This window comes from Meles meles, chromosome 1 (assembly GCF_922984935.1).
Source record: "Meles meles chromosome 1, mMelMel3.1 paternal haplotype, whole genome shotgun sequence".
Lineage (NCBI taxonomy): Eukaryota > Metazoa > Chordata > Mammalia > Carnivora > Mustelidae > Meles > Meles meles.
The window spans coordinates 203,332,987-203,352,567 of NC_060066.1; the positions used below are offsets into that span (position 1 = coordinate 203,332,987).

General features: G+C 56.9%; 2 protein-coding genes across 8 annotated transcripts in view; one reads left to right on the forward strand and one right to left on the reverse strand.

Annotated features, from left to right (window-relative positions):
* Positions 1–1,265: 1,265 nt before the first annotated feature.
* SLC66A1 (solute carrier family 66 member 1) lies at positions 1,266–19,576 on the reverse strand. Of its 5 annotated transcripts, none has more exons than XM_046004752.1 (8): positions 16,834–19,576; positions 11,555–11,742; positions 4,419–4,548; positions 4,047–4,134; positions 3,366–3,508; positions 3,115–3,207; positions 2,468–2,653; positions 1,266–1,839 (listed from the first exon to the last, which is right to left on the reverse strand). In XM_046004752.1, the coding sequence occupies exons 2-8, from the start codon at positions 11,716–11,718 to the stop codon at positions 1,768–1,770; spliced, it is 876 nt and encodes a 291-aa protein (XP_045860708.1). In that variant the 5' UTR covers positions 11,719–11,742; positions 16,834–19,576; the 3' UTR covers positions 1,266–1,767. The 5 variants fall into 5 exon arrangements, with proteins under 5 accessions (XP_045860708.1, XP_045860718.1, XP_045860728.1 ...); XM_046004762.1 differs by lacking the exon at positions 16,834–19,576 and adding an exon at positions 15,939–16,008; XM_046004772.1 differs by lacking the exons at positions 11,555–11,742; positions 16,834–19,576 and adding an exon at positions 15,939–15,987.
* The window catches only part of LOC123941470 (aflatoxin B1 aldehyde reductase member 2), a 36,251-nt gene continuing 32,867 nt past the window's right edge, over positions 16,198–19,581 (forward strand). Inside the window, exon 1 of one of the 3 annotated variants that reach the window (XM_046004708.1) lies at positions 16,198–16,588. In XM_046004708.1, the coding sequence (XP_045860664.1) occupies positions 16,246–16,588 (343 nt within the window). In that variant the 5' untranslated portion in view covers positions 16,198–16,245. The remainder of the gene's footprint in view (positions 16,589–19,581) is intronic. The other 2 variants (XM_046004698.1, XM_046004718.1) reach the window with 2 other exon arrangements.

Here is a 19,581-nt window from a genome sequence, read left to right on the forward strand (position 1 = left end):
ATATAACAAGTGCTCAACAAAGACCAGCCCGGTGCCTGGGTACCCAAGGGGCTCCGCAGGCACGACCCAGGATGGGCACAGGGCAGAATGGCCCGACTTCCCCACCTGAACCTCAGAGGCAGCTCTCCCTGGTCTCCCCAGACCCCAATTCCTGCCTTCTCTTTCCCTGACCTGCTGTGCGCCACTGCCCTGGCCTGTCCACACTCAGCCTGGCTTTCCAGCGGCTCCAGCTCCACACCTGGGCATGCCCTTCCCCCTTCCTGACTTCCCTCTATCTTCAGGATTGACCCCAGGGCCCCTCCTCCGAGAAGCCTTCCCTGTGGAGTCTCCTCATTCTGACGGCACTTTGTATCTTCTGGTCAAAGCCCTCAGCCCCCAGGCTCGGGGGGCCATCTTCGCTCCCTGACAAGGACCAGAGCCCGGTCACCCCCCCTCGCAGACGCCCAGCACAGCCGGGACTGGTGGAGAATACTCTCTGCCGATCTACGTAGCACCAAACTGGCCTGCGCCCCCCCCCCCCCCCCCCCCGGCGAGCTCCCTCCTGTCCCTAGGGCAGGAAGAGCCGCAGCTTCTCTCCCTGACCAGCCCTCAGGCACCCAAAGGGGCATGGCCAGTAAGTGGACTCAGAACGGGGTCTGGGAGACAGAGTGAGGTTGGGGTCCAGGACCGGAGCTCGGGACTGAGCCCGTCCTCCTCTCCTCCCTTCCCACGGCTCCTGCACTTCCATCCTTCTGCCTACCACACAAACATGCAGACGCACACACACAGACCCGTTATCTCCTGCATGTCACCCTCCTCCAGGAAGGTCTCCCTGATCTGCAGGGAGATCTGCAAGTGCCTCTCCTCCAGCTGAAAACTACCAAAGCTAACCTTTATGGTATGCTTACTACATGCCAGACTTTGGGACTAACCTCTGCTAATTATACCCATTTCACAGATGAGGTAACTGAGGTACAGAGAAGCTAAGAGGCAGAACCAAGATCTGAACCTTAACTTTTTTTTTTTTTTCTGCTTCTTCCTGAGAACTGAGGGGCCGGGACCCCATCCTTCTCGCTGCTGGATCCTCAGTCGCGGGTGTGGATTCTGTTACAGAGAACCAGGTCCCAGAACCTGAGGGTTCAGTCTGCTCCTGTTTGGCTCTGCCACATCTCAGCCTCTAGACCCCAACCTGGGACCTGGAAGCTGGGGCCCAGATCCCTGTGCACCGCGGCTGCCCAGCGCAGCCCGACTGCAGCACCTCCGGGAAGGAGCACCAGAAAGATGCCTTGCTGGGAGGGGCCGTTTACTGCGCTGTCTGCAGTCAACACGACAGTCCCAGGGACACTGGTGGCAGCCGCACCTGCTCCACGGTTGTGTGTGTGTGTGTGTGTGTGTGTGTGTGAGCATGTGCACGCGTGGGCACAGGCAGACAGAGGGAGGGGAGTCAAGGGGCACCCATTGCCTTCGGAGGGGCCGAGGTCTCAGCTGCAGCCCCCGTGGGGGCTCCCAGGGACAGCAGTCTCAGATTCTAGGGGTGTGTCTTGGGGGGGACTGGCCCCAGCACCCACCTCGTTCCCCACTCCCTGCCCCCCTGAAGAGTCAGTCAGGGTTTCTGGTAGAGTCACCCAGCAGGTTCCAGAGGTGGGGGAGGTGCCTGGACCTTAAGGCACCCCCGGCTACCTCCACGGCCCACTCCAGGGTCAGCAGCACCGTGTCTGCCCGCACTTGTCCCTTCCTGAGAGCAGCGTCTGGAGATCCCCATTGTCCTGGGCTTGGCCTGGATCCGGGTCAACTGGGGAGGAGGGGCTGGCGCTCCGAGGAGGTGGCCGTGTCCCTGTACATCAGGAACTGTATGGAGATCTGGAGGGGCCAACGTCAAGGCCAAACCGAGCAGAGGCAAAGACGGCCATGCTCTTCCCTCCCTCTCACCCCAGCCCTCCCTGAGAGGCCAAGGTCTCAAGCTACAGCCCCCTCCCTCGAGGCTCTTGGGACAGCTGCCTCCAGGGTCCAGCTTGCACTCCTCTGGCCTGGAGGGACTGATTTCCCCAGATTCCTCAGGGCCTTTGCATAGGCTGAGTCGGAACCGCCCCTCCCTTGCCTTTGCCTGACTCCACTCTAGTCCTCCAGGCAGTTTAAGCGGCACTGCAGGGGCCCTGGCTGAGCTTCTAAACAAAGACAGCCCCTGGGGTGACACCAGGCAGGTTTCCCTGCAGTGCCCAGCACCACTGCGGTGAAGTGTGTGCGGACCACCTCCGCCCCGGGCCGGGAGCTTCCTGGGCCACTCGGTTCTTGCTCACTGCCGGGATCTGGTGCCTAGCGGGGTGCCGGGCCCATGGAGGGTCACTCTGGATGGATGGGCGGATGGATGGATGGGTGCGTGTGTGGGTGCTGAAGCCACCTGCAGGTGGAGGCTGCTATGCCCGCCCCCTCCCCTGCCCCCCACCCTCCGCCCCCCCAACCTCCGTCGCCCCCTACCCCCAAAGGATACAACAGTGTCGAGCAGCAGCACGCCCAGGCTGCCCACGAGCCAGGGCAGGTGGTGCAGCAGGTAGCTGCCCTCGCTCTCGCCCACCTCCGGGTTTTTGAGCAGCACGCTCAACCCGTACAGCGTGTTCCCCAGCATCACCAAGGCGAACAGCGAGTAGGAGACGCCTTGCGTGGACTTCCTCAGGAACTGGGGGTGGGCGACAGGGATGAGAGGCCTGGGACGGGGCTCCTGTCATGCTGCCCCGTCCCACTGAGCAGGCTCTGGGCACATTTCTCACCGTGCGCCCGGCAAGCACGCCCATGACCTGTCCGGGGTCTGCGGAGACTGGCTGCCCCCTACCCGGGGCCCTGCCGACGGCCGCCTCTCCTGCCCCAGCAGCCCCTCACTGCCCCGCCAGCCTCCCCGGCCCCAGCACGCCCCTTTCTCCCCTCTTCTCGGGACTGTCGGTGAGCCCCTGCCTCCTCACCAGACCTCCGAATTCTCTGAGACACACACAGGGCACCTGTGCCCACTTCACAGAGGCCGAAACTGAGGCCTGGAGAGCTGGATTCACTTGCCCAAGCCAACGGTGAGTTTGAACCCAGACCTTCTGCACCAAGATCCCACCCCTTGACCAGGAGGACCCCGTGCGCCAGCCCCAGGCTCACGTTGGTGCGGATCTGAGGCAGCCGGGAGAGCAGGTAGAGCACGCTGGACACTGAGCCGATGACGAAGCCGATGATCTCCTGCTGCGTGAAGGGCTGAGAGGGAGGCACTGCTCAGGGTCCGGGCGGGGCCGAGGTGTAGCGTGACACCCCCGCTCCCTCGAGGAGGGCAGTGCCCTGGGGCCCAGCCGGTCCCCCCCCAAGCCCGCCGGTCCCCCCAGCCCGCACTCCACCATCACAGACCCACACCTCACCTTACTGCCCGGCTCCACTGACAGGAGCATCCGACTCCGGAACACCTCCCTCCGGGCGGCCACAGGGCCCGTGGTCCTCAGCAGCGGGGCGGCACATGCCAGCCCCAAGATGAACAGCAGCACAGAATTGATGGGGGTAGACACTGGACAGGAGACGGGGGGGCAGTGGGGGGGGGGGAAGCCGAGGTCAGGTAGCAGAGGCAGCAAACAAGGCACGACTTGAGTCCTGGCCTTGCCCTTCCATGGCTGTGTGACTCCGGGCAAGTAACCCAACCTCTCTGAGCTTTAACGCCTCCTCTGTACAAGGGCAGGAGGGGATCACCCAGAGCAGAAATGCTCGTGAGACAGCCCCACCCCCAAGTGCCTCCATCTGCCCTCCACTCCCGCCCCTTCTCAATCCTCAAGGGCAGCGGAGAACCGGGTCCTTGTCCTCGTCTCCTTAGCTCCAAGCCCAGGGCCAGGTACAGAGGAGCAGCTGAAGCCGTTTGTGGAATGAGACTCAAGAGGAGGGAGGTCCCTGCGGTCGCGCCCGGATGCGCAAGCCATCCTCCAGCCTCCCTCTCTGCGGTCTGGGGCGCCCGCTTGCAGATAAGGCCCGTTGCTGCATTGATCACTGTGCAATGGGAAGCCCACCTCCTCCCGCGCTCCCGGCCCTCCCACCGCCCCAAGCCCCTCACGCACGCAGAGAGGGGCGCTTCTTAAACTTGTAGTGAAAGTAGAGGGACAGCATCACCAGGTCCGCCAGCACGTAGTACACCGCCGTGTAGGTCTGCAAGAGGAGTGGGAGCTCGTCGGCGGCTGTGGGGCCAACCGGCCTATTTCACCTCTCGGACCTTCTGTCTCCTCATCTGCCTACCCTGCAGAAGCAGAGATCAGGCCAGCAGAGGGCCCGGCCTGGACAGAGGGAGGAGAGGTGGCCGGCGCTCCTCATCAGGGCACTTGGAGGTCAAGGGAGGGCTCTGGTTCGGCCCAGAGAGCGCCTTCTCCTGGGTGGGGTCCTCCCTCTGCCATGGTGGTCCCAGGCAGCCCGCCCTGCCCCGCCATCGGACCCACCTGCAGGGGCAGCTGGTCAGCGAGGAAGGAGCCGATGAGATTGCAGGAATCCCCTCCAATCCAGCCCAAAAGGAACCACAGAGACAGCGCCTGGTCCATGTTGCCCGTCCTGCAGGCCTTGATGTACTGGCTGCGGCCGAGGAAGGAGACGCGGGCTCAGGGCAGGAGGGGGCCCGGGCCAGGGAGGCAGGGACATCACCCGTGAGCCCATCCTGCTGGCAGGGGGAGCTGCAGGAGCCTCTCGATGCCCCTTGGGGATTCTCACCCACAGATTCTCTTCTAACCAGGGAACTCAGTGGCAGCTGCATCTTTCCAGAAGCATGCATAGCATTCCTCAGACTCCCCTCCAGAGCACCCTAGAGTCTCCCAGCGGGGACCTGGAGTTTTGTGTCAGGCCCTGAGACCCATCACAGGGACACTGCATTCTTTCTTCTGCGGAGGGGAAGCGGGGTGGCTGTGGCAGGGACCCGTGGCCTGGCGCTGCCCTATCTTCAGGAGCGGTTGATGATAAGACGGGCCAAACCACAGCCTGTGACCTTCAAAGGGCAATGGGGCAGGGCTGGGCTGTGGCCTGAGCTTGACCTCCTGGCTTTGGATACCCTGGTGGTTTGTATTTTTGGTTGTTTTTTGGTTGTTTGTTTGTTTGTTTTAAGATTTTATTTATTTATTTGACAGAGATCACAAGCAGGCAGAGAGGGAGGCAGAGAGAGAGGCAGAGAGAGGAGGAAGCAGGCTCCCTGCTAAGCAGAGAACCCAATGCGGGGCTCGATCCCAGAACCCTGAGATCATGACCTGAGCCGAAGGCAGAGGCCTTAACCCACTGAGCCACCCAAACACCCCATACTCTGGTGGTCTTTCTCAAAGGGCAATGTCAGCACGAGCTCCATGCTGACAACAGGTTTAAAGAGCCTCAGGCACAGGTCTGACTCTGAACTCATTCAGTCCTGCAGACTATCCCCTACCCAGGGCAGGTCTAGTCCCTGATGCTCCTCCTGGGGCAGGGAGAGTCAGGGCACACGGAGGCCGGAAGCCAGGATTATAGCCAGACCCTGAGCCCTCCCGCTCCAGTCACTCTGAACCTCTATGCAACTACCATTTACTCTTTTTCTGTTTAACCCTCTGTGTTTATTTTATTCATTATAATTTTATTTTTAGAGTGAGCAGGGAAGGGCAGAGGGAGAGAAAGAATATTTTTAATTTTTTTAGAAAGATGTATTGATTTATTTGAGAGAGCGCGAGCTAGAGCACAAGTGGGGGGTGGGGGAGAGGGGGAGAGACACAGGGAGAGAATCCCAAGCAGGGTCCGTGCTGAGCTCCGGGTCTGACATGGGGCTCAATCTTTTTTTCTTTTCTTTTTACAGAGAGAGAGATATCACAAGTAGGCAAAGAGGCAGGCAGAGGGGGAGGGGGAGGCAGGCTCCCTGTGGAGCAGAGAGCCCATGCGGGGCTCCATCCCAGGACCCTGGGATCATGACCTGAGCTGAAGGCAGAGGCTTAACCCACTGAGCCACCCAAGTGCCCCACTGGGGCTCGATCTTATGACTGAGCCCATGACCTGAGCCGACACCAAGAGTCAGCGGTTTACCCGACAGAACCACCCAGGCATCCCTCGTCTGTGTGTATTTCAATAAAGGGGGACTAAATGGCACTTCATCTCCCCCAAGACCCAAGTCAGAAACCGAGAATGCCGGGTATGGCCCTGGTTCTTCCCATGGCCAAGCTTCCTCCTCCTCCTCCCGTGGAGACACCCTCCCGCCCCCACCCCACCCCCAACTAGTCTGTGTGCCTCTGTGTCCTACCCAAGCTTGGATCCCCCTGAATCTGTCCTCCCTCTCAAGGATCTTTCTAAAGCCCCCAGCTGGCTGCAATCACTTCGAGCCTCCCGCTGATCTTCCAGGGGATGGGGACCCCCAGGGCCAGCTGTCCCCCTGCCCCCACCCCCGGGGGGTACTTACTTCCCTTTCTCCACACTCTTCATCATCAGCCAGCCTACTCCCTCCTCTTCCCCTTTTCTTTCATGGCTCAGGAAATCTCACTTCCTCCCCACCGCCTTCCTTGACACAAGCTCGCCAGGGTCCCCGACTTCCTCCTTGGTACCACGGGACATCCTTGTCCCTCCTGGACTCAAGCCTCCTGAGGGCAGGAAGAGTGTCCAGCTCAGGCCTGGCACCAGGGAGGCCCTAATTAAGGTGTAGCCTATGGCCCTTAAAGCCCCTTCTAGGACATGCGATTTGGCCTTCCTGCCTCAAGTCTCACTCCCTGTCCCTCCAGTCCTTCCCTGTGACTCCCAGATGGCCTTTTAAAGACGGCAGGAATGGAAGCTCTGCAAAGGCAAGGAAGGCGTCTGTTTTGTTTACTTGCAACATACCTACTACGGCACCGGGAACAAGCTAATCCAAAGAAAATGTCAAGTCCACAATGAGGTAGTAGGATAACTCTATGGGGAAACGACCATCTTTGAAACACAAGGTACTGGGACAACCAGACATCTCCATGCAAAAGAATGAGACTGGACCCCTACCCCACACCATATACAAAATATAACTCAAACTGTAGCAAAAACCCATGAAAAAGAAAACCACAGGCCCAAGATTGAATCACTTAGGCCAAATCAAGAAACAGAGGCTTAATAACTAACCTAATCACATTTCAACCTCCCCGAGAAATGTATTTTAATGGGTCAGGAATTTTCTGGCCAGTAGCCATGAAGTAATCTATCACACGGGCCCTCTCCATCCCCCACAAAGGAAGATGAGGTCATCTACTAAGACCCCCTGCAGGAAAGTGAACTTGCCTGATATAATCCTTCCTCCCTCAGTAATTTCTTGCCCCAGCCTCTTTCCTATAAAACCTTCCATTTTTATAAAACTCTTGGGAACATCTCTCTGTTTACTAGACGGGACGCCACGCAATTCATGAATGGCTTAATAACACGCAACTGTGTCTTCAAATTTAGTCAGTGGAATTTTGTCGGTTAAGTATCAGAGTCTTGATTTTGGCTCAGGTCATGATCTCAGGGTTCTGAGATCAAGCCCCACTTTGGGCTCCATGCTGGGCTTGGAGCTGCTTAAGATTCTCTCTCTCCCTCTCGCTCTGCAGAAAGAAAGTAAAAGGAAAGAAAAGAAAAGGGGAAAGAAAAGAGAAGAAAGAAAAGAAAAGAATATATTTGGTTTTCACCCCATCCCTGGCAGAGAGTTCCTAAAACTCTTGGAATTTCCTAAGTGATTTGAGCCATAAAGGTACATTTGTTAGTTGATGAGGTGACTTTTGGAAAGCCTTCTAAGGCACTCTAGTGCCCTAAAGATGCGGGCTGGCTGCCATGATGTGATGAAACCCTTAAAACTTTCAGTCCCATTCCCCTGCCCTCCGGGGAGCGGAGAGGGACTGGAGACGGAGTTCAATCGCCACTGGCCAATGATGTCATCCATCATTCCCGTGCAGCGAAGCCTCCAGAAGAACTCGAATGGACAGGTTCAGAGAGCTTCTGGATCAGTGAACGTGCTCAGGGAAAGGCGCCCCAGGAGAGGAACCGGAAGCTCCGCGCCCGTCCGCATCCTCTGCCCTGTGCATAGCTCCCATCTGGCTGTTCCCTGTGTCCTTTCATAAAACATCAGTGATCTACTGAGTCAAATGTTTCTCTGACTTCTGCGAGCTGCTCTAGCAAATTAATCAAACCCAAGCAGAGGCTTTGTTGGGACCTCCAGTCTATAGCCGATCCACACCTGTCAGAAGCAGAGGTGACAACCTGAACTTGTGACTGACCTCTGAAGGGGGAGGGGCAGTCCTGTGGGACTGAGCCCTTCGCCTGTGGGATCTGATGCTGTCCCACGGTATACAGTGTCTGAATGGCGTCCAATGCGTGGTGGTGTGGGGAAAAAATACACATGGACACTGGCATCGACATCAGGTAAATCTATAAAACCTTTCAAGGAAAAGATAACGCAAGAGGGCTTGACTAGCCCCACCGCCCCCGTGCATGTACCCTCCGGCCATTGTCCCCCACTTTCCTTATATAATTCTGGAAGGACTGCCAGCACTTGGGAGACAGTCTATACCAGCTTGTGGGTTTCCTGGTGTTGGCCTCACAGAGATAAATCCCTTTCTCGTTTCACCACCACTCACGTCTCTGCCGTTGGGTTTGGTCGGCGGCGAGTGGCTGAACGTGATCTGGCTGCCCCCCTCCCCACCAGAGCCCGATGCTCTTGAGCCCCGGTGCCCTGGTTACAATCAGGGTAAATCTCTGTCACTTGGATAAGGCGGCGATGTGTTTTTAGTTATGACACCGAAAGCACAAGCAAAAAAGAAAAAAAGAGATAAACGGTACATCATCCAAATGCAGAACTTCTGTGCTTCCGAGGATGCAGTCAAGAAAGCGAAAAGAGAACCAGAGAATGGGAGAAAATATTTGCAAATCATGATGCTGTTGTATCCAGAATATATAAAGAACGCCTGCAACTGAGGTCGCCTGGGTGGCTCAGTCGGTGCAGGGTCTGCCTTCAGTTCAGGTCATGATCTCGGGGTCCTGGGATGGAGCACCACATCGGGCTCCTTGCTCAGCTGGGGGCCTGCTTCTCCCTCTCCCTCTGCCCCTCCTCATCATTCGTGCTCTCTTTCTCTCTCTCTCGCAAATAAATAAATAAAATCTTAAAAAAAAAAAAAGAACTCTTACAATTTAGCAACAAAAGAGCAAATAATCCAATTGAAAAATAGACAAATGGGGGTGCCTGGGTGGCTCAGATGGTTAAGCCTCTGCCTTCAGCTCAGGTCCTGATCCTGGGGTCCTGGGATCAAGCCCCGCATGGGGCTCCTGGCTCAACGGGGAGCCTGCCTCTCCCTCTCCCTATACTGTTACTCCTGCTTATGCTCTCTCACTGTTGAATAAATAAGTAAAATCTTAAAAAAAAAAAAAAGAAAAATAGGGCGCCTGGGTGGCTCAGTGGGTTAAGCCTCTGCCTTCAGCTCAGGTCATGGTCTCAGGGTGCTGGGATGGAGCCCCACATTGGGCTCTGTGCTCAGCAGGGAGCCTGCTTCCTCCTCTCTCTCTGCCTGCCTCTTTGCCTACTTGTGATCTCTGTCTGTCAAATAAATAAATAAAATCTAAAAAAAAATCAGATAGTATGCATTGATGAGGATATGGACACACTGGAACCTCACACGCGAGGGAATGGAAGCGGTAAAGCCTCTCTGAAAACTGGTCTGACAGTTCCCTATTAAGAAAACCACAGAAGGCGCCCGGCTGGCTGGCTGAGTCTGTGGAGCACGAGCCTCTCAATCTCGGAGTTGTGAGTTTGAGCCCCATGTTGGGTGTAGAGATTACTTAAAAAAATAAAATAAAATCTTAAAATACACACACACACACACACCACACAGAAAACCAGGGGTGCCTGGGGGGCTCAGTCAGTGAAGCGTCTGCCTTCACCTCAGGTCGTGATCCCAGGGTCCTGGAATCGAGTCCCGCACTGGGCTCCCTGCTCAGGCAGGAGCCTGCTTCTCCCTCTGCCTCTGCAGCTCCCCCAGCTTATGCTCTCTCTCTCTCCTGTCACTCTCAAATAAATAAATAAATAAAATGTAAAAAGATCATAATAAAAAATAAGCAAATAAACCTGCTCCTTGAACCCCTTAAAAAAAAAAGAAAAAAGTAAACCAAAGGCCCCAAATGACATCACTAGGGCTAGGCCGAGTCATGAAACCCGGCTTAACAATGTTTTTTTAAACATCCTTGAAAGATTAAACATAGCGTTACTCCATGACCCAGCAATTTCACTACGTAAGCATATACCCAAGAGAAGTCAAAACATATGTGCCCACAGAAACTCGCACAGGAATGTTCACAGGAGAGACAAAGCCGCATCCATCAGCGACCGGCTGAGTAAACGGTGGCCTGTGGCATGGGGAACATTACAGCGACGGCACGGGGGAGTCTTGAAGAGGTCCTGTTAAGGGGAAGAAGCTGGACTTTCACATGTTCTCTGATTCCACTTACAGGAAATGTCCAGAGTCGGCAAATCTACAGCGACAGGAGGAAGAGGGGTAGGTGCCCGGGGCTGGGAGCTCCGGGAGAAATCAGGAATGACTCATTTCTTTGGGGGTTTCTTTTTAGGGTGATGGAAGTATTCTAAAACGGATCATGGCATTGGTTACGCAACTCTGCGGATACACTAAAAACACTGAATTATACATGTAAATGGACTAATTCTATGGTATGTGGACTATCTCTCCATAAAGCCATTTTTAGAAAATGCTGAGCTCCTGATTAAAACCTTATCTTTCTCCCTAGCCTTATCTTTCTCCCTCAGGATAAAGAGCCCTGTTTCCTAACAGTGGAGAAGCCTCACCATACAGCGTGTACAGCGTCAGCGTGTACAGCGTCGTCGTCGTCCTCGGTGACCTCTTCCGACTCCCTTCTCCCCAGCCCCTAACGCCCACCCCCTCCAACCAGCCACAGGATTGTGCCCACATGGTGCAAAGGCCCCAGGTCCTTCGTGTCGTCCTCACGGCAAGCCTGGAAGGTCAGCAACACCGTGCCCATTTTGCAGATGAGCAAGGCGAGGTACAGAGCTGCAAAGTGACTCCCCCCAGGTCACAGCGTGTCCCTGTTCCTCAGTCACAACAGTGGTCACACTCTCTTGTAATCACCGCTCGCCCACCCATCACCAGACTGTCACAGGACAAGGCATCTCAGCCCTCCCGCCCCCTGCTTTCTCTCTTCTTAGCTGTACAACCTAGAGCAAGTGACTTGGCCTCTTTGGCTTTCTGTTCCCTCCTAAGTAGGGACAGTTACACAGTTATGAGGCTTAAACGAGGTAAAAACACGACAAGTGCTCAGAACAGAGCTACGCAGCGTGCACTGAACAAACAGCAGCAAGGGTTAATACTGTTACTGTCACCTGTGTGTTGGCACTGGCCAGCACAAGGTGGGGCCTAGGCCGGGCTTCAGGGTAGGGTCCTCCAGGGTGCGCTGGAAATCAGTGAGTGGGAGTGGAGGAAGGAGTACATTTGGCCTTGAGTCTGGAGAGGCCCAAGGCAGGTCAGGCAGACCCCCTCCTCCAGGCAGTGCCTGAAGCCATGGCCCCAGCCCGCTCCCCTGTCCTGGTCCTGCTCCCCTGTCCTGGTCCCGCCCCCCTGCCACCACTCACGGGAAGGTGGATGCTGCAAAACAGACAATGGAGATCAAGCCCAGGCCCACGCTGGCCTCATCCCAGCCGTCCTGGGCGCATTCGCCGAACACGTCCCATATCCACCGGCGGGAGCCATTGGGGCAGTCGGAGAAGTTGCCGGAGCCCAGTTTCTTCCAGACCATGTCTGCTGCAGGATGCGGGGAGGACTGCACAGGGAGAAAGAGGGGGGGGGGGGGGCTTCAGCCTCAGCAGGTCTGGATGGCGTCAGCGCCACCTCCAGCAACGCCCACCCCGTGTCATGGCCCGGCACAGACTGAGCCTCTGAACCCGAGGGCACAACCAGCTTCAAGTACACACACCACCTGTGCAGGGACAGTGCTAGATCGGCAGTCAGGGTCAAGTGTGTTCAAATGCCAGTTTTAGCACTGGTCAGTGCTGCGACTCTGGGCAAGTGCCTCGGCCTCCCTGTGCCTCAGTTCCCTCATCTGTAAAAGGGGTCATCACACTGCCTCCTTCATGTCCTGCCCCTTACAGGAGTTCATACAATGAACCCGCAGCCTCACTTTGTTATGACTCTCCAATGTTTACATTGTTTCCGATCTCTTGTTCTGTAAATTACATCTATAGAGACCAGCCCCCATTAAGTATTCTCTCACTGAAAGTAGGACTGGGGCTCCTGGGTGGCTCAGTGGGTTAAAGCCTCTGCCTTCGGTTCAGGTCATGATCCCAGGGTCCTGGGATCAAGCCCCACGTGGGGCTCCCTGCTCAGTGGGATGCCTGCTTCTCCCTTTCCCATTCCCCTTGCTTGTGTTCCCTCTCTCACGGTGTCTCTCTGTTAAATAAATAAATAAGATCTTAAAAAATTTTTAAAAAGAAAAGAAAGTAGGACTATCACCTACAGCGGGTCAGAGAAGGCAGATGGAGAACGAGAGCCGGGGGGGGCCAGGGCTGGCACAGGTGGCTGGCACTCACTCAAGCAGAATTCTCCAGGAGCAGCGTGGGCGGGATGGGGTACCTGCTGCCGAGGCCACCAGGGCCACTTCCCCGTTCAAAGCCCAAAAGTGGCTGGTTACAGGGCAGGCAGGAAAGTCCCCTTCCGATGCCCGATGCCCGGGCAGCCTGCACTACAGTGACTACAGCACTCACTGTCTGTGCGACAGGCCCAGAGAAGGGACAGAAAGCGGAGCCAGACGGCACCATCTCCACCAGGCGAGACTCACCACAGCCCCTGATTACAAAGCTCTTCACCAGCCCTGGGCTAAACACCTTGCAGGCATTTTACTCATTTTGTCCTGTTCAGCTGCATGAAGGGGGCGGGGGAGCTCCAGATACATCCAAGGAACCAGGGAAGTGACTTGCACCCAGCCAGGAAGCGGCAGAGGCGGGAGCCAAACCCAGGATGGGCCCCAAACCCCGACTCCTAGCCACCCTGCCATGCTGCCTCAGGCGCTTCTGGCCCTGGATGTGGCAACCCTCCCCCCCCAACCTGTGGTCTGGCTGTCCAAGCGCCCCAGCAGCCAGAAGGCAGGCTTCCCCTGTCGTGTCGTGTGTCCCCCCCACCCCCCGCCCCGCTCCAGTGCTCAGAGGCTTTCCTGGCCGGCCTGGGATCCTCTCCAGCTTCCTTCAGTTTCTCCCTCTGCCTGCTGCTCCCCTTGCTTGTGTGCCCATGCTCTCTGTCAATAAATAATTAAAATCTTAAAAAAAAAAAAAAAAAGAAAACCAAGTCCTTTAATCCCCTGGTCACCCCCCAACACCCTTTTACAGATTCTGAGTGTACCGTTCCCTCTCCCCACCATAATATACTGTCACCCTCGTAACTTTCCCGCGAGCTGGGGGAGACCGCCCCCATTTTCCAGGTACGGTTGGGTCGCCCTGCCCGAGTGAGGAACCTGTCTGAGCCTGTCAGTGATGACACTGGTTCCTTGGGGTGGGTGGGACAGAGGAAATGCAGGCAAGGAAGGTTCTCCGCCCTGGGCCTGACCAAGCCATGCAGGGGGCTGTCGTGAGGATGAGAGGCCAGGAGCTCGAACACCCTGCGGCCACCCTCTCGCTCTCTTTCCACCAGGTGAGGGAGGAAATGAAGGGAACGCATCCCCAGTGAGGGAAGGGGGTGTCTGGACGATTGTAGCTTGGCTCACAGGGCCCAGAGCATGCGGCAGGTGGCCCCTGATCTCACACAGGGCATGAGCACAGCTGGGGACACTGAGACACGCCTGAATCCTGACCAGAAGGGGCCGTCCTCTGGGGGCCATCCTCTGGGGGCCGCCCTCTGGGGGCCGCCCTCTGGGGGCCGCTGCACACAGGGCCCAGCATCTAGAGGTCCTGACCCAGCTAGGGAGTCAGCCTGTTCCCAGGCCTGGGTTCTGGGAATGGGCCCACCTCCTGGTCAGACAGCACTGTGAGGATGGATGTCCAGGGTTGCAACCAAGCTTGACTGCATCCAGAGATTTGACAAGGACCACAGCAGGGGCAGGTGCCTTGGAAGCACGGAGGGCACGTGCCCAGAATTCAGGCTCAGTGCCTCTGGATTTCAGATCACAGCCTTTGGGTTTAAGAAGCAACCCCAGGGGTGCCTGACTGGCTTATCTCGTAGACCGTGCAACTCTTGCTCTCAGGGTTGTGAGTTCAAGCCCCATGTTGGGTATAGAGATTACTTAAAAGTAAACCCTTAAAAAAAAAAAAAAAAAGGCAACCCCAGCTGATTCTGATGCTTTGGGAAAACCTACACTGGAGAAGGCATCTCGGGCCACACCCAAGCTCTCCTACCAGATCCCAAGATGAGTCAGGGAGATGCTTCCCATGAAAGCTTCCCAGGAAGCAGCAGGCCTCCAGGCTTCTGCACATATGGTCTTTTCCCTTACGAGTGTCCTTCTCCCCCTGGAAGGCCTGGCAAGGAGACACAGTTCTAACATGCCATCCCAAAGACACAGTTCTAACATGCCATCCCAAAGAAGGCAGAAGGAAGCCTGCCTTCTGGCTGCTGGGGCGCTTGGACAGCCAGACCACAGGTTGGGGGGGGAGGGTTGCCACATCCAGGGCCAGAAGCGCCTGAGGCAGCATGGCAGGGTGGCTAGGAGTCGGGGTTTGGGGCCCATCCTGGGTTTGGCTCCCGCCTCTGCCGCTTCCTGGCTGGGTGCAAGTCACTTCCCTGGTTCCTTGGATGTATCTGGAGCTCCCCCGCCCCCTTCATGCAGCTGAACAGGACAAAACATCCCAAAGTTCTAACATGCCAGCCAAAGGCTGGCTGGATGACACCTGTCACCTCTTCCCTCCCCCTTCACATAGCTGAAGAATGCTTATCACAATGCTCAGCTACTCCGGCTCCTCAAGCCCACACCCCTCCCTTCATCCTAGCCGTGACTGACTCTGGGGGCCAGCAACACCAGCTGCACAGTAAAGGTTCAGACAGTGCTGAGGAAGAGAGAGGAGACACAGAAAGAGGGAGACAGACAGGAAAGGGAAGGAGGGGGACAGAGAAAGAGAGACAGACAAGGAAGGAAGGAAGGAAACAAACTAGCTGTGAGCTCAGATGACCTAAGTTTGAGGAGAGAACACTAGGGAAATGACCTGCTTAATGCCCACAGCATAGAATTCCAGGGCAAGTGAGAGCCTCAGAATTCCAGTCTATACAATGCGAGGATAACCTATGCACCCACCTCCTAGGCCAACCGCAGAATTAAATGACAGGATCCGGGCCAAGGGATTAGAATGGTGCCTGGCAGGGATTAAACACTCAGTAGGAATGGCCAGGGATGGCTATTACTCTGCTTTGGTTGTAGCATGTCCCCCACCGCCTTCCCTGAGGCCCTGGCGCAAAGCCCCCTTTAGTTAAGGGTTGCAGGGACAAGGCGCGCGCCAGTCCTCACACTTCCAAACCTGTCCCAAGCCTGAGGTGGGGAGAGCAATCTGGGATGCCTGCAAAACCACGGCGTAGGTGGAGGGGAGGGGAGTCCCCACTGGCGGCCCACCCACTCCAGGCCTCCGAGTCCTTGGCCACCTGGTGACTAAGGCCAGCGCGGGCCACCTGTTTGGCAGGGATAATGACAGGGCAGCTGCTGGGGTCAGCGCTCAAACGCCGCGAGGCCCCCTCCCCTGCCTGCCCTGGGGAAAACAAAGCCGTCGGAAACGATGGGGCCCGTCCGCCGGAACCAGGAGGTGAAAAGAGGACCCAGACCCCAAACCCTGGCCAGGCTGGTCCGAGACCATGCTCAGGAGGGGGACGTATGCCCCCGAGGGTCCAGCTAATCCCGGCCCAGAGCCTCGTCTGCGGATCTCGCGCCGCAAGGAGGGGACAGAAGCCCCAAGACGGTCCAGGGGCTGTAAGAGGTAGTTGGAAAGATGTGGCAGCGACGCCCCAGAATCCTGACCCGCAGCCTTGCCCCCAGCCTCAATCCCGGCTCACCGTGTCAAGTTCCGCCGCCGGTCCCGGCTTCTGGTCTCTGCCTGCACCGCCTGGGTCAGCTGACCCGAAGCCCCGCCCCGTCCCGTCCTGCCCCCGTCCCGCCCCCGTCCCTGCGAGGCGTGGCTCCGCCTCCTGCGCCCCGCGCGGAGCGGACAGACCCTGGAGAAGGTGCGAGCCGCGTGAGCGAACCGAGCGTGCGCAGTGGGGCGGCGCGCCGCCAGTCCTTGCTCTCTCCTCGCCTCCCGGCTCCACCCCCGCGGCAGGGTGGGCTGGACTCGAGGCTCCCCAGGGCGCAGGCGCAGGCCTCATGCTAAGCGCCTTGTCTCGCGCTGTGGCTCGGGGCGCGGTGCGCTGCGCCCGCAGTTCCCCGGCGCTCGAGCTTCGCGTCGCTGCCGCTACCAACGCCGCCACCATGTCCCGGCCGCTGTCGCCGCCGCGGGCCGCCTCCGAGGCCGCGGTCCGGCCCGCCACCGTGCTGGGCACCATGGAGATGGGGCGCCGCATGGACGTGCCCGCCAGCGCCGCGGCCGTGCGCGCCTTCCTGGAGCGAGGCCACACAGAGCTGGACACGGCCTTCATGTACGGCGACGGCCAGTCCGAGAGCATCCTGGGCGGCCTGGGCCTCGGGCTGGGCGGCGGCGACTGCAGAGGTAACCCCTACCTCCCCCTGCACAGTGCGGCGCCCACCCGACCCCAGCCGTGGCCCGGCCGCCGTCACGACCAACGGTTTCGGCCCCTCCGGGACGCTGACTACCCCGCGGACTCCTCAGGCTCCGTGCACGTGTTGCCCGGGACAGCCAGACAGATCTTTGTCCTGACCTCCTTTCCCTCCGTTTCTCTTTCCTCTGGGAGTTGCAGTCAGGAACCGCCCCCCCCCCCCGCCCCCCAGTCTTACCCCGAGGCTGGTCTAGTCCTTCGTTTCCTCCCCGCCTTGCTTCTTGGGGCACCTCTCTGCGGCAGCGGTCCCCAGAGCTATGCAGTACCCCCTCCAACCCTGTCAGGTGCCCCCAAATCGCCCCTCTCCCCATTGCCCTCACCGCCCGTGGCTCCCTGAGTACCCTCCTCTCATCCTGGCCTTTCATCAGTCCGTAGACTTTGCTCTGTTCAGCTGGCAGTACCTGGCTCCCAGAGGGACCTGCAACTAGGTCACGAACGACGCTGGGGGATCGGGGTGGTATGCGGAGTGGAGAGGTTTGTTACGGGGCTATAGGAGGGAGAGTGGGTCCACCCCACCCGCAGGGACCTTAGAGTCTAAGGAGGAAGCTTGAAGCGGGGAAGAGGAAACACTTTGGAGGGATTAAAGGGGTCAGGGAGAGGCATGAGAGAAGGTTCAGAGAACTCTGGAGGTGGGCCTTAAAGGACCAACAGTAGTTCGCTGGGAAGAGAATGGGAAACAGCTGCATCAAAGCTGAGGGCAGGGCTGTGCAGACCAGGTTTGGAAATGCAGCCTCTGGTACGTGCAGGGACGCCCAGTACACAGGTGCGGCTTGAGTGGAGGATATCAGTGCATGACAGGGACTGTCCCTCGTTAGCCTGACGCCCTTGGAAATGCCTGGCACGTGGTAGCAATATAGGAAAATGGGGTTTGGAGCCAACGGCAAGGAAAGAATTCTTGAGATTCTTGAGACTTCTTCCTTGCCAAAAGATGCTTTTATCAAAGCCTGGGGACAGGCCTGGTGGGCAGAAAGAATACCACTGGGGCTGTGATGGGTGACTGATTATATTCTTTCAAGTTGGGAAGGTGTTTGGGACAGCACAAGCCCCCAGGGTATTTTGGAAACAAGGTTTCCAGGACCTTGAGGGGGCTAGCTATTGCTGGGAAAAGGTCATGGGGCTCTTGGGTGGCACAGTTGGTTAAGTCGGTTGGGTCCTTGAGCTCCTTGAGCTCGCATGTTGGGCTCTGTGCTCAGTGCGGATTCTGTTTAAGATTCTCTCCTCCCTCAGCCTCTTCCCCCTAAAATAAATAAAATAAATCTTAAAAAAAAAAAAAGAAAAGTTCATTTATTACCGTTTAGTAAAAACTCAGTTTTTACTAACTCAGATGTGTATCGGTCGGTCATATGCCTGGAGGATAACTATGGACATGTCTTACGGGAGTGGAGATAAAGGAAGTTTCCGAAGGAATTTTTATATGTTAAAGTAGGCTTACAGGATCCTGGGGAAAGGAGGGAAGTGGTCAGACTAAGATTACCTCTTGCCTTTAGCGAAGTATTAACATCGAGGCAGCTGAGTTCCTAGAGGCATGTCCCTCTGCCTGTTTCAAGGGCATGTCAGGAATTTAATTTTTTCTTTTGCCTTTTGTCTCCCGCATCTGTGGGGCCCAGTAAATGTTCACTGTTGCTCTTACCATCCTCAGCTTCTTCCTTTCCGCCCCCCCGCCCCCCCCCCCCCCGCTCTTGTGCAGAACCCCCCTCTGGGTCCTCCGCAGATTTGGAGCTTGGTGGATGTGGAGGAAGCTGTCTGTCAGACCCATGCTTTCTAGTGAACCCGGCTGCCCCCTCCTTAATGAGATTTTGTTTCTGAATGGGTTTTTCTCCTCCAGCCCTCTCTGCGGACTGAGCCAAAGTCCGCAGGTTGGACTGGAGGCAAAGTTCACACCCAGAGTGCAGAGGATTTGAGCACTGTGCAGACATGGAGAAAATGTGCACAAGAAGCTGTAGGACTGGTTCTCTCTCACATCCCAAGGGGTCATGTGCCTCCCCTCTGACCTGCCGAGTTGCCTTTGCCGCATGTGAAAAGTGCACAGTCCAGACAAAAGGAGCCGCTTGCGTGGCAGAACACTGTTTCGTTCTCATGGGGATTGTGTCTCGGCCATGGGTGTGGGTGTGTGCATGTGCACGCTTCTCTGAGTCAGAAGGGGCAGGGGAGCGAGCCCAGCTTCTGCTCCTTTGACATTGTACCTGTCTCTAGGGTTGATCTGTGTCCGAGGCGCCCGTTCGGGCTGCTGCATCTCAGCAGAATTCTCGCCGCAGCCTCTTGCCTCCCTGTTCCCAGGCCTGCCCCCTCGAGTTCCCTCCTGAACACAGACCCAGTAAACATAGCTGACTTTGACTGATGGGATTTGAGAAAAGTGTTAGCAGCTAGGTCTGCCACGCTTCTCTTGTCCCCTGTCCCCCTGCTCCCAGCCTGGGCCCAGAGTCGATGCTCTTAAAACTCCAAATTGCAGGGATGGGCCTCACGTACTGTGTGTGTGCCTTTCTGACTCTGCCCATCTTCCCAGGCTCGGGAATATGCTTCCTACCCTTCCCTGTTGGCGGGGTCTTATTCTTAGAGACTCAGCTCCTGGGTCATCCCCGTAGGATGCCCTCCCTGGTATTCCCAGGATGGCCACACCCTCTGTTCTGGGCTCCTTTAACACTGGGGGTCTTCCTCTGTTGTGCTTCCCTTACAACCTCACCTTTAGGCTGTGAGTGGAGGGAGCAAGTGTGCCTCCCGGCAAGGCCTGGCTCAGTGACTACTACTAGTGATTGTAACAGCGGTGGACATTGAGAACTTACATATTTAATGCTCATGATCTCCCTGTGAGGACAGTTCTGTTGCTATACCCCCATTTTACAGATGAGAGAACTGAGGCTCAGAGAACTGAAATAATTTAGACAGGGTCACCTAATAAACCTCCTAACCATTGCATGCTCCCCTCAAA

Excerpts from the sequence above, each read along its gene's own strand:
- SLC66A1 (XM_046004752.1), bottom strand. The coding sequence starts at position 11,718 with ATGGTCTGGAAGAAACTGGGCTCCGGCAACTTCTCCGACTGCCCCAAT. Across the intron at positions 3,208-3,365 it reads CAGTGGAGCCGGGCAGTAAG|CCCTTCACGCAGCAGGAGAT; the intron begins GTGAGGTGTGGG and ends CCTCCCTCTCAG. Across the intron at positions 1,840-2,467 it reads TGCTGCTGCTCGACACTGTT|ATCTCCATACAGTTCCTGAT; the intron begins GTATCCTTTGGG and ends TGGCCCCTCCAG.